Below are 14459 nucleotides of genomic sequence, written 5' to 3' on the forward strand. Positions count from 1 at the left end.
TCTGGTAGACCTATCCCAAAGGGAAAGTCCAGAGCCAGAATTCTTAGGCAGGAGCTAAAAAATTGTTTATTGCTTAGCAGAAGATGGTATTATTACTAATACCATTATTACTTCTAGTATTATTTCCAAAATACTACTTCTATCACTGTGGGATTGCTACTCGTACTTACCAACTGGGACTCACTGGTTTCTGTCTTTGATCTAGGAGTTCAGTTCTGCACTGAGTCACTAACAAAAATGCATACTCAAAGACTTTTCCAGAATAAAGCCACTCATTCCAAGTAAACTTTAAAATTAGCATTTTAAGTGCTTGCATATCTAAGAAAAATATGACTTTAAAATGATTAACTACATTTACTTACTTATTGACCATAAACCTCCCAGTTCACATGATGTATGTACCCCAGCTCCACACGGACACAAGTTGTTGCACCCTGGGTTCCTTGGGTTGTTTCCGGGAACCGGAAGGGAACTACAGTACACCGACTGAATTCCTGCCCCAGATGACTGACTAGGTTGCCTGGGGAAACTGAGGACCCACCTAGCATGCTGGCTCCGGAGCCAGTACATGTTACTGTTTCTTATCAGTACAGTTATTACTTCCTCTGACGCCACTGCAAGAGCGGTATCTGTATTCCTCAACCAAAGATTCAATTTCAAGATTATTCTTGAAGTGGTGGTTTATGCACATTCAGAGTCGTTCCTAAAAATTTACATCACTTCCTTAGCAAATAAAACATCAAGTTTTCAACAAATCCAAGATAACTTAGTAGGAAACTTTTAATAGTACTTTATGACTCACTTTAAGAAATAATCACACTGAAGTTAACAAATCATACCAAGCTAGTTATGCACTAATTTTTTTTTAATCGCTTACATGTATGCATGGACATGAAGGAGAGAGACACAGAATCTACCTAAATTTCTTGAGGCGTGCAGAAAACTGGTATGTTTTTTACTAGACACTGCACACTTAATCTAGCAGCAATCAGTACTATTGAAAGAGAGGGATACATCTTCAGATTAACAAATACAAGACCACCAGTGTAACTTCCTGCCTATGCTTAGGATACTAGCACACAGAAATAACAGATTTATTTGGAAGCAAATACTAATCTTATTTTCATAACCTCTCTCTTTAGGGTTTGCAGAGACACTTCTCAGTCACCTGAGAAAACCCTGCTCTCTCACAGACTGAACTTGCATTTTGACTTCTATTTATTTATGCAACGAACACGTTATATTCCAAATGAGTGGCAGTAAATGAAACTTGCTATAAAAAGCTGAATGATCTTTAGCTTCTCATCTAAAAAACGTTAAAGAAAGTTCTGAACAAGTATGAACCAGTTGTCATGTGCCTGCTAAAACATCATTTACATAAGTATAGCTATTTAATACTATATGAATTCTATGTGTGCCTCAATCTCCAGAAATCAGAATCTAATTAATACACTAATGAATGTATTAATCTGTTTCACAAACATTAATTTATAACACGTACTTTATGATTAAATAAGTGACTCCAGAGAATAGGAATTTATCAGTACATAAGAAGTGAATGAAGAAAATCAAGTATTTTAACAGACAAATATATGGGAGAGAACCCTACTCCTGGCAAAAAAAAGCCAAAAAAAAAACCCAAACACACACACATTTACTATTGATAAAAGATAGGAAGGCTAGTTCCTACATGTTATATCATCATCTGGAGTAACAAGTCAGATACGAAAAGAAAAAAAAAAAAAAAGTGTTACTACCTTACAGAATATCAACCAAATCTTACATACTGACTTAGTTTTTACTCACTTTTAATCTCTGCTACAGTAAACGGGTCGTTTAAACTAAGAATTTGAGACTTGCTCCTAGCTGCCTTCTTTTTAAAGGATCTTAAAACCTCCTATTTTGATTAGAGGGCATGGGATTAAAAAGAAAAAATAGCATAAATATGCTCTTAGCAAAAAACCACAAGCAGAGTTTTGAAACATATAACTTGAATGGCGTTTTAATGTGGTTAAGGCAATAACCAGCAATAATCACGACCATATTGCGAGTCTCCGCTACGCTGGGACACAGAGCGCGCTACAATTTACTGCGAGCACTGAGGTTGGCATTTATACTTTTCAGGTACCATCATTTTGCAGAATGACACATGTAACAGCTACAAATATAAATAAAAAAAGAAAATCCAAATGTACGATACTTGTAGAAAGTGAAGTAATCTTAAATTGTGTAACATCTAGGGGCATATAAGTAAAAGGAATAGGATGGCAAATAAACCTCAGAAAAACAGGATGGTAAACACCCAGCATTCAGAAATAATCCTGACAATTTATGAAGCAGTATTGCTGTGCTGGTTTTCACTCGGACTATTTTTATGTTTGGAGACAGACTGTGATCAGCACTATATGACTGCAGAACCAAACAAAACAGCTCAAGCAATTCACTTTCCTTGCACATATATAAAAATGCCAAGTGCATTCAAAACTCAAGTACGAAAAGGGGAAGAAAGGGGGGGAATTGTGGTGTTCGCAGCTCAAGGGAATTACAGGTACTTCAAAAAGCGAAACAGACTTACCTTCCTAGTGGTCTGAAGCCCATTAAAAATCTTGTAACGTTATCCATTAATGCATTTCTCCAGCTTCCTCTGAAAACACTGATGTAAGACTGAAATAACACAACCTCTCATTTCATTTTCCTTCATCATTTGTATTTGTGTTACATTACTTCTTCGGAATACTGGGGGACCAAACGTATTATTCATTCAAGGGACATAGATAAGACATCCATCTGTGTACGAGCTATTTTCTCTAGACAAAGCAAGAGAAAGGCAACACAAAAAGTGACCTAAGAAGATGAGGTAACAGCAAAAAAAAGGGAGGGGGCATGGAAGGGAGCAGGGTTGTAGCTTAAGCTAAGAACATATATGACTTGTACCCTTATTAAGGCAGTGACAAGCGCTATATGGAGAACCACACCTTTCATTTATTGTCCACTGGTAATAGTCCTGAGTTTCGTGTTACCAGGACATTTAATTTCAGATGGCCACTTTCATCTGCAATTTTTTGTTTGCTGGTTCTCATGCTCCAGTTCAACATTATTTTGGATTTGCTTCCGGGAAACGTGGGAGCAATGCCTACACTACTGGAGTCATTCAGAATTTTGCTACTGTATTCCACAGGATAAAGATTTCATTTGCTTATGTTAAACAACATTAAAAATATATCAGTATAAAAGACTTCAAATGAATCTTAACAAAAATATGAATAAATAAAAAGTAACCTGAAATACGAGTTTGCAAGACTAATGTTTTCTGTCCAAATTACTTTAAGATGGACTAACTGTGGAAGTCAAATGCTGGTCCCGGAGAGAAACGTTTCCTATCATTCAGGGCAATGGCTCCCACAGCTCCCATTGCTCACAGTTTCTGATGTGAGCACCAGTTCGTTAACAAGACTGAAGTAAATAAGAGCATCTAACTTGCCAATGGCCTCAAAAATACATGTCTGCTAGTCACTACTCATCAGCATGATGTATTTCGAGCACACTACAAATTGGGCAAATACAGGCTTTCTGATTTTCTACCCCATAGTTAAGAAAACCCCTTTGAATAACAAACCACAAGGCCCTTTGTAATTCAGGGCCAACGCAGAAAATTAAAGACCAACCGTTAGGCTCCTGAGCCCTACCCACAGGGCCTGCTGTGTTCTGTTATCTTGCCAAAGGCCGGTTTCACATTTACCCTTGGGAGCCTGCTAAGAAAGGGGAGGAGACCACCCAGGCTTTCCAGTTTTAAAACTGCACTTTACCAAAAAAAATATTCTCACCTCTTAAAAACGTGCACTTCGTTGTCTCTGCTGGTCATCACCGATAACCAGAGGAGAATGGTTCTGACTTTACTAGAAGATGTATGCAGGATAAACAAGATAAAATGAAGTGCCTATATTATACGATTAGTAAACGAGTGATCCATGCATACTTTAAAAAGTCTAATTTGAAACAACAGTCTAGAATGACATCTTCAACAGAAGTAATATCAAATGCCAGTTTATTCTTAATTTATTCTTGATGTACAGATCTGTAACATGGACTACTGGACAACAAACGCAAAAAAACCCTCAAAAACAAAACAAAACCTCATAACTCATTTTATAGGATCCACTGAAAATTCCAGATTACACCTATGCAAACAGGAGACAAGCCAGTTCATCTCTTCGTTTCTTGGGCAGCAGTTACAATTAAAGCAGAAACCCTAGGTTAGCACAAACCAATGGTAACAACAGTGGCTGAAGAGAAGAAAACTAAAGGAAGACCCAGAACCTGCGGTTACTAATTCTATCCTAATGCAATGTAAGAAGTGTATCAGTGATCCAAATTTATACTAGGATTTATTCTGAATACATCATAAATACATTCGGCATCCTCTACAGAATTACTGTAATACGAACAAAACTATTCAACCTCAGTTATGGAGTTAAGGTGTTTTCTCATCTGCTTTGAGGAAACACACATACCTTCATCTTACAACCCTAAACCCACCCATATAGTTAGGTAAGTTAAGACTATTACACTAAAAAAGATAATTACTGCTTACAACGTATTTCACAGTTGCACAGGACGTGCAGTTTTCACCATTGTTTCAGAAAAATCAGCTTTATTCCATGACTTTTCATTATCTGCAGCCAACTAGCATGCTGATATATGCTGCCTTCTCTTGGTGTGCATCGGATTAAAGCAATGAACACTACGACGACATTTTGGGGTCCCACATTTAACAGCTGTACGTTCTTGTAGGAGGTCCTTCAAAGAAAAACGCACATCTCTACCGCACTATCCAGCTAACCAAGTCCCAACCCAGAATCAATCCTTTCCTGCCCCCTGCCTTCAATTTTCAGATTTTCATTAATAATTCCTGACCCATATTATTCAGCTTCTGCAGATAGCTGGCACCTAAAAAATCCCTAGCAGGATGCTTGCCTTCCCCTTTGTGCATTTATATGCATGGACACATGAAAAGACACTATCAACTATAATGAAGTTATTGCTAGATAATGAATGAAGTACTACCTGGCAACCCCATTGCTCTTTAATTCAAATATTGGTTAACAGAGGGGAAAAAAAAACAACATACAGGGAGAAAGAGTAAAAATTCACTAAATTGCTACCTAGACACATACATAAAAATGGGGAAAGAGTTACTCTGTCAGCAAGTTACCTATACCTTTTTAATCGCACTTTTATATTAGGTGACCTGTACTTCTCCATCTGCATATAAGACTTTACTTTGTTCACAGACACTCAGTATTAAGAAAATGTTTTTTTTTCCTAACGAAATATCTGCCAGCCATCTCCTCAGTGTATTTTTAAAAGCACATTTTTCAGTAGCGTCCTTACACCCTATTATAGCTTCTCCTGAAGTCCCAGTATTTATTTACCACTTGTATATAGATGTAAAAATGCCCTTCCATTTTACGATGCAGTTGTCTCATACTTTCATAGAATATAGACTTCTCTAACACACAAACAGCAAAACTTACTTGCATTTCTACAAAATCTTCAGCTCTTAACAGGTGCTGGCTAATGCCATATTGATTGCACTTATCTGTAAAATAAAAGCTTGGAAAGCAAAGTAACTTGGAATTTTGTTTAGTAACTTGAGACAAATACTTACAAAAAGTTTCCAAACTGCTATACCACACCTATGTCACAACCTCACTGACCAGTAGCAAGGCCTAGAAAGTTTCTAGTTGCACATATACTTCAAAAATTTTGAAGTTTAGTCAGATCTAAAGCCAAACTTCTATTTAAAAAAAATGAAAAACAAAATCCTACGAACTGGAAACTCACCTTTCAGTTAGTCCTATAAAGTAGCTCAGAATGGGAAACCACACCGAATAGCAGCCTTCAGTGTAAACTGCCTCAGCTGACAAGGTAACACTGAGAACATACATAAACATGCCTTAAACTGCAGTTAAGATTTAGTCAATCTGAAAGCTCTGGCTGAAGGCTGGAACAAAGCTCCTCCTTTAAGAACTGGTGTAAGGGAGAAATAGTGATGGAGTTTTTTTCTTCCATTTTATGAGGAAAAAGGTGAGATTTTAACAACCCTTTTAAATACACAGGCTAGACAGCATTCACTCAGATGACAGATGGTTGTTCTGATCTTTATTCTACCTGAGGGAGTCAGCTCCATTTCCCAGCTCTCAGAAGAGTGGCCTAAACATTCACCCAATGGCAATTATGTGGGATAAGGCCTGTGTGAAACTCTTAATTCCTCTTCAGAGCTGCTCTACTTTGCCAGTCCCAGGGCTGCGGAGAGAGTAAGAGCGACTCTAACCTCATAGGCAGGGTCCTCATCTAAAAAGAGAAGTATTATAGGTCTCAGTCACCCATCTAGGGCAATTTTTTTTTTTTTTTAAATTGACTTACTCTTTGGATAGAATTCGCACTTAAGAACTGTGGTGGAATGGGGTTGAAGTTTGCAGTTTTTCATTAAAAGCACCAAGCATATACATGGCAAAGATACAAAGCAATATTATGCAAGGGGTAGGGATCAGCTCCAAAAAGCACACTTTCCTACCACAAACTGCAGTTTTCAGTTAAAATAAGGTTTACCTTTTGGATAACCAAAAAGTATTTAAACTGTGCCCAGATAGTGACACATCTCAGCCAGTAAAGAAATTCCATTCAGGAGTTATATGCTGGTTGATCTAACGGAACATTTTCTCACCTACCTTTTATATTCTGAATAGGTCTAAATGTATTAGAATTTCTATTTCATTAGCTAGGAATAGCCTTTCAAACTATTTTCTGACTAATAAATCTTCCATTTTATCTTAGTTCTGTGGGAACACGATATCCCATTCCATGTAATATCCCTATTTCTACAAATGGACCAGAAATCATTACATAAATTTCTTCAGTAATTAAAGATAGATGTGGTTTTGAACAGAGGCCCATATTTAATTTTGTATATTACTGATATTAATCATAATAGATCCAATTAACTATGCAGAGTAACACTATTAAATGATATTTAAATTTGGCCCAGAACGCTACTACATTATTAGAATCTAATGCACTGGAATAAATGCTGTTCAGAAGTCACCACATCAACTTTTCTTGATATTTTGCTGCCTATTTTCTCAAATGAGGGAAGATGAGCAAGATGCCAAACAACATACGTAAGCATTTGAAATTAGAGCAGTCAGTGTGAATCTTAGAAACATGATCCATAGCCAAGTCCAGTCTCCTGCTACTGAAGGCAAATGGTGTATAACCTCTTACCATCTGCTACAATATTCTGAGTTCAAACCATGTTTGCAAAACTTCTGGAAGAAGAACTATAGATATAAAGGTGGCCCATTTCAAAACATGACACTGAGCCAATTACTAGTTTCCAGAAGATTCACAGCCTTAGGACATATTCCACAACACAGCTACTACAGTATTAATGTTCCATGCCAAAAATAAATAAGTGACAAATTAATAATGCTGAAAGACAGCAAAGACCTAAGGAAATATTCCTAACCACATACTATGGTCTTCTTCCTGTGATATTTACATCCAAATTTTGCAAGTTCACTTTTCTTAGTTTTTAATATTTAAGTAAATATCACATCTTCAACAAAATGCCAAATCACACACACGCGAAAAATGGAGGCTATTACCTCATGCTGTGATAACTCAACAGGAAGCAAGAATGTTTCCTCCAAGGTAGAAGGCTTGGCATATGGCCTCTACACACAGACTGCAAGCTGAACCTTCTGCTGCTAGTAGGTAGATTTTCATTCCCATAACTCATTCTTCAGCATTCATTAGTGAAATGCAGTAGTGAAACAGAATTAAACACACATGCACTCTTCAAACATGAACACTTTTTAAGGAAAATATGCAGTAGCTGTCCTTTCTCCTGCCTCCTTCCTACCAATTCACACAGACCCTCCTTCTGCATGTCGGATATCTACAGTTTTGAGCCTCCTTAAGGGGCTATGTTTTTCTCAGGAGCGCAAAGCATGTGTTTAGATCTACCAGAAGTCCTAGTGGAGATCTTATATGCATATTGTTATCTTTCATAGACCATTAACAAAGGAAGATTATTTTATCAGAGACATTTGTTTCCCTAATGAATTTTTGAACAATAAATTAACATAGAAGCTTTCTACTCTATCCACCATAGCCCAGATTCTGTTTCAGAAAAGTGTTTGTTTTTTTTAAAAAAAAAAAAAAAAAGAGAATGAAACTGGTACAAACTTTTGCACAGACAGGTAATGTCCTCCGGTACTGTAAATTCTAGTAAGTGATCTTTGTTCACTGAAACCCCTCAAATCTCCTTATATTCAATGCTTACGATCAATGAACCACAAGATTCACATGGGAAAACTGAATGCTAGGGAATCGTGTTTAAAAATCTGACTTCTCAACATCGTTCCCTAAAAGGATACCGTATATTTTGCAAACATTTAATTTCCTGTTAATCATGTTGAAAATTTAGTCTCAAGCTACTTCAGAAAAAACACCTACTGCAGGTGCAGGGCAATTCCAAGTACATTTCAGTGCTTACGTGTGGTGGGAAGGGCAGTGGCTCAGGTCTCCCTACAAGGCCTTGGCCAGAAACACGTTGCTGGCCAAGAGGCTGTAACACCCCATCTGCTTCAGTTCCTGAGCGAGACTGCTAAATGCAAGATGCTTTCACAGAAACGGCAAATATCTGTCTGACACCAGCTGTGACCTCCTGCCTCCCGAGTAGTTGGACTATGCTGCGCTCACGGTTGTCACTGCAAATAGCTTCCTTTGGATAATCTTCATGGGCGTTACTTGCAGTCCTATTTCTCTAAAGCAATACTGTCCAACGCTTGGAGAAACCGAGATTTCACACTACTGCTTGGAGCGTTTAAAACAGCAATACGCATTTTTCTACAAGAGACAACGTAATCAAGCTCGTGAGGGAAAACAGTCAGCCTGAAAATTCAAGAAACCAATGTAGATGCCTTAGTCCTTTTCCACCTTAAAGTCTTTACTTCTCAGGCTTAGGTTAAAGCATGACTCTCCAAGAAATTTTTCCAACTCAAGGTTTTTTCTCTCTCTCTTTTTTTTTTTAATAAAGAAGGAACTTTCTGACAAAATCTGTGTACAATCTGGCATCTGACTGTTGTTTTGCGTTGCCAGGCGAGCTATTGCTAAACATACACTCGGCGCTATACGTAGTCTCATTTCAAGAAATCCTAACGTTAACCCATTAACTGTAATTTACTGCACTAGGTACTGAGAGGAGCTGCAAAAAGCAGGGCCCAGCACACACCCCCCGCGGCTCCGCGGAAACCTCGCGCCCACCCGAGCCGGCGCCGGCGGCGGAGGGAGGCCGGAGGCGAGGAGGGGGCCGCTCGCCGCCGCCCGCGGCTGAGGAAGCGGGCAGCGCGCTCCTTTCCACGCCGGGTCCTTCACCGCCTCCGCTACTAACGGGCAGCCAGGGCCGGCGGCTCCGCGGCCCTGAGTCACGGCGCCGAAAAACGCCCGCCGCCGGCCAGGGAGCGCCGCCATCGCCGCCGCCCCGCTCCCTCGGCCGCCCCGGCCGCCCCGGCGGCGGCGGCGGCGCCGCGCCCTGCCGCCCCTGGCGGCACCTACCGTCGGCGGTCAACGCCATCTCTATGAGGGTCTCGTCCGCCCTCCTGCCCAGGCGGCTCATTGCGGCTGACTCGCTGCCGTCCCCTCCTCTCCGCGGGCGGTGTGTCGGACTGGCGCAGCGCCCCCTCCTTCCGCGGCGAGTCAGAGGGTGAGTCAGGGGCCGCGCAGCGCCGCGTTCATGCGCACTGCCCGCCCCGGCGGCGGGGGGCGAGCGCGGCCCCGCCCCGCCCCGCCCCGCCCCGCCCCGCCGGGCCGGGCCGCGCGCGGCTCTCCGGGGCCGTTGGCGGGGCGGGGCCGTTGAGCGGCTCAGGCGGCGCGCCGTGAGGGGCGGCGGGGAGCTTCCCACCGGCCGTTTGGCCCCGAGCCGACGGCAGCGGCCCGCTGATGGGCGGGGGTGGCGGCCCTCCGCTGGCCGCCCGACGGCAACGGCTGCGGCGGGGCGCGGCGCCGCCCACGGGAGAGCCGCGGGGCCCGGCGGGGGGGGGGGGGGCTGCGGGCCGCGTCCGTGCGGAGCCGGGACGCGGCGGCGGTTGCCCCCTTGCAGCTTCCTGCCTGGCTGGGTGGCGTTTGTCTGTGCCGTTTTTGGTACGCTTCTTGTGTCGTTCTTAACCGAGGTGCTCCCGCAAAACAAAGCGGTGCCGAGACGATCCGTCTCGGTGCGGTTTCGTGTTGTCTGAAGTCTTAAAAGACAGGCGTTTTGGCTGATGTAGTCCCTGGGCAAGGTTTCTGTTAAAATCTTTAAAGCTGTACTGAGAATACTGAAATAATTACACTCAAAACAAAACAAAACAAAACCAGAAAGCATTTGAAGCATGAATGTTACACAGAACTCCGATTTTAACAGTGTTTCAACATGCCCTATCTTTAAGAGTTTTAGAAGAGCAAAAGCCTTTGGCAGTGTTAACTCGTCAAGCCAGATACAGCAAAGGGGGTGTCCCTCTTTTGACTGGAGTTTTTGTAGTGATTGGCCTGCTGTGAGCAACAAGAAGTTCAAGTGGGATGGGGTAATATTCCCTTTGCTAGTTTCTCATTTTTCTTTGTTGAGGACCAGTTTGCACTTGCTTTTGAGCGTGCTGCAAGGATGACCAGCGCAGTGCACAGCTCTCTCCTCGCGTACTCAGAGGGCAAATTTGTGCAGGTAGTAGGCAATGTAGCAAGCTGTCCTGATGACAGATTTTCCAAGTGTGAAACAGCCTTGCCTCATCATCATTTTCTTCAGTAACGAGGGGTAGTTTCCAAAACTCTTCCCATTTATGTCACATACCTTTTGCTTACTAGCATCATCTTGGGACAGACCCTGAGGCCTTTTCTCAGATCAGCTTTGCATATTCAGCTTTTACTGACTAAATAACAACTTCCTGCAACAAACTGGTTTGCAGTTCTGTTACTTAGGCAACTGATGCACAACAGCAGTGTCATGAAGTTAATCAAGTCCGGTGAGTCAAAATTACTCAAGGTGCTGGGGTTGTGTTCAGGTCTACATACAGTATTAGGCCTTTATTTTTCATGTATCGTGTAACTGCTTCTAGAAATGTATTTTTAGTCGAAAGCAAGACTAAAAACATACTTGATTGCTTTCCAAAGTCAGAAATGTTTGGTTTGGTTTTTAATCTGAAGATATAGGGTAGTGGGAACAAAGAGTACAGAAATGTCATACCAAAGGAAGCATTTAAGAACTTGAAAGTGCATACAATTCACTGGGTCAGAATGATGATTTTAAAAGCTGCGTTTTCTAAGCCTCTAATTTTATCATAGCTTTATATATAGGATAAAAGCTTTTATGCCCATAGAAGATACAGTTAGAAGCCAGTATTCAATCAGAGCCAGGAACAGCAAGGATTTCAGTGGCCAAGACTGAGTTTTGCCTTCTAATTACATACTCGCCCTTCCCAGCTCCACCCTGCCTGTGCAACAGTGAAGTTGACCATATCTAAAGCTCTAAGTACTATATCTAGAATGCCAAAGATGCTTTTGCAAATCTCCTGTAATTGGACAGGCTCATGGTTTGTTAAGGCACTGAATTTGTGTAAATTACACACTGACCTATGTTAGAGACACAACAGAAATCTGCTGTCCCAGAAAGAGCTATGGAAGGCCTTGTGCCCCTGGCAGGCACACGTTGCTGAGTACATGCAATACCTAGCTTTAGGTTGCTTGTATATTCAGAGTTTAAGCAGCTATTGTCTCACACTGTGGTTTCACAATATGACATCTTGTGTTTTCACTGCAGATCATTAGGTTGTACAATGAGTCAGGTCAACCTTTTAAACAGTCTGATGACTTTTTTTCTGGATTTTCAGTTCCATGACTGACTGCAAGCAACAGCTACTGCCAAAACAAAGAAAGAAACAAGGAACTCGAAGTGGAAGGGCAGGACCATTTTATTCCTTTAATATCAATACAACAACCTGGAACGCTGTCCTGTTTCTGCTTCTGGTGGCCTGGAGTTCAAGCGCGGTATCTAATGCAGTGTATATGTTTATTTTTAAAAGTTAAAGTACCTGAAAGATTGTAGGTCTAAGTAATGACATCACCAGGAATTACTAGCAGTGATTATACTTAGGATAGCAACAAAACATAAGCAAAAAATAATCTTCAACCACGTATGCTAAAGGAAAACAGATAGTTGGTGGCTCTTATAAGGTCTTGCTCTCTATTAATGGGCATTTTAAAAAGCATGGAAGTAATTTAGTAGCTGTCATATTTTCAAAAATTATTTAAGCACAGATAATTGGTGGAATTTGGGAGCCAGATTTTAAAGATACCTCAGCACCCATCAGTGTCTCTGATAGGCACCCTATGATCTGTTCAAAAAATTGCAGCATATGTTCCAAGATTCTGACCTTTTGGAAGTCCTGTCAGAGGACTGTCTACATCTTTAGGCACCAAAGCATCTTTGGAAGTATGACTACAAGTCCTAAATCATGTTGAAAATGGAGCTTATGTGTGTGCACATTTCAGCCAAAGCATTTAGGTGCTTTGAAAAATTTAATTCTCCACTATCTCTCTATCCACTGGGAAAGGATCTAATACGTGTAGCTTTTGCATTTTCCACTTGGGGACCTTTAAGCAGTTAAGATACATATGCATTCAGGATTCTATGCACTGTGCGTATGCCAGATATTACATCCTGTCACAGTATCAGAAGAAGCAGGTGCCTTCTGCTGTTGAAGACAGGTGTATATGTATACCCTTTTTCTTTAAAAAGTGGTTTGGGCTTCATTTGTTTCCTATAAGGAATTATTTGCTCAATCATTCTTTCAGTACATATGTTTGGAGTTACAGTAAGTTTTCAAATCCAGCTGTGAGCACAAGTTTGAAATAGACGTAGATGTAATAAAAGGAGAGCGATGGATCTCCTTTTGAGTCTCTGGGGTTTTTCTTGTTTTTTTGTTTTTTTTTTCCCCTTGATGGCTAAACAGCCACACAGATGGTTGCTTTGCTGTGAGATTTCAGGGGACATAAACTGCACCCCAGAAGCTAATGTTGCTGCCTCGTACAGCTTCGTGAGAGTGTTCTTGTCAACTGGTTAAAGGTCTTTGAGGCTTTGCAGTTGAAGAGCCCATCAGTGTCCTTCCCTGTCTTTAAATTAGCTCTTTAGAATATAAATAATAATTTGGAAATAAATGAATCATTTAGAGACCGGTAGAGCTAGATACTGTAACAGGCTTAAAAAGCTAAAGCGGGACTCTCATGGAAGTTACCTGCCCATGTCTAGCATGATACTCAAAACCCATTCAGTTATTGTGTAGTCTTGGAACTTCCACAGACATTTTTAAAATGCAGACCAGAAAGGAAGCGCAGTATCTCCTTCTCAGGCAGTAACATCAACTGAAGTTTAAACACTTACCTGGAATGTGGGAGATCCAAGACCAGTGATTGTGACTGAACGGAATTCAGCCTCTCCCAATGTAACTCTGTGACCAGCAACCTTTGCGCTGTGCTGAGTATGGTGAACAATTGAGGAATGAAGCAGGAGACAGGGCATGACAGGGGAAGTAGTGTGCACTGGCTTGTTAAAGTTGCTACTGTAAAGAAAAGAATATAATAGCCATTGATTGGAGAGAAAGCCCCAGGGGAATTGTAACTGCCTGGAGATTCAGTCTGGGCTCTCTGAACTGTTTCTCCATTTTACTCAGCCACTGTCTGACATCAGACTCTCCCCTTGTGCTATACAGCGTTCTTATGGCTAGACACAGCTACTTTAATGCCACCCCAGGATCAGGCACCTAAGAAGTACAGCAACGTTTGTTGATGGGATGGGCATTTGAATTTGTATATTAAGAGCACTGATTCTGTTTCGGTACTGCTGTCCTAAAACCTGCAGGAAAAGATAATAGCAGAGTGCCATAAACAGTTCCAGTGTAATGAGGTGGCAGAATACAAATCATTCTCAAAAGAAGTAAAAAAGTTTTACTCAGAAGATGAAAGCTCTTAATTATTCATTGCGTTTTTTTCTACATCATCGCTTCTCAGTTTGTCTACTGTTTTCAGCAAGTGGTCTGTGCAAAACGAGTGCCTATGACGCTTAAACAAACAGATGATTTTACAGATTATAATCTACCTTTTTGTTGGCCTTTGTGACTATAAATTTACAACAGTAGACCTAAAATCAGCATCCTGGTTTGCACTCTTCCCTAGGGCAAGGAAACTGCATGGGAGTGTTCTCAGCTAAACTGAACCGTACCTCTCTGGGGTACTGGCTGCTAGAGGAAGAAGGCACAAGACAGAAACACCAGCTTTGTTTTTTCTGTATGAGAAACAGAGGTATTGAAAAATCCGATAAAGATCGAGTTAATCTTAGCAGAAGCCTCTTTTCAAACCCAAGCATATGTTTT

The 14459-nt window shown here is 41.2% G+C and overlaps 1 protein-coding gene and 1 long non-coding RNA gene across 10 annotated transcripts in view; one reads left to right on the forward strand and one right to left on the reverse strand.

The window, feature by feature from the left end:
• Positions 1–9754, reverse strand: part of ANO5 (anoctamin 5) — a 61538-nt gene extending 51784 nt beyond the window's left edge. For 4 of the 9 annotated variants that reach the window (XM_068945352.1, XM_068945349.1, XM_068945350.1 and 1 more), the window contains exon 1: positions 9622–9754. In XM_068945352.1, the coding sequence (XP_068801453.1) occupies positions 9622–9682 (61 nt within the window). In that variant the 5' untranslated portion in view covers positions 9683–9754. Of the gene's footprint in view, positions 1–362; positions 779–9621 lie in introns of those variants that run through there. The other 5 variants (XM_068945346.1, XM_068945345.1, XM_068945353.1 and 2 more) reach the window with 4 other exon arrangements.
• Positions 9573–14459, forward strand: part of LOC138067456 (uncharacterized) — a 68049-nt gene continuing 63162 nt past the window's right edge. The window contains exons 1-2 of the long non-coding RNA XR_011141423.1: positions 9573–9769; positions 11922–12078. This is a non-coding gene — a long non-coding RNA (uncharacterized lncRNA). The remainder of the gene's footprint in view (positions 9770–11921; positions 12079–14459) is intronic.

This window comes from Struthio camelus, chromosome 5 (assembly GCF_040807025.1).
Source record: "Struthio camelus isolate bStrCam1 chromosome 5, bStrCam1.hap1, whole genome shotgun sequence".
Classification (NCBI taxonomy): Eukaryota; Metazoa; Chordata; class Aves; order Struthioniformes; family Struthionidae; genus Struthio; species Struthio camelus.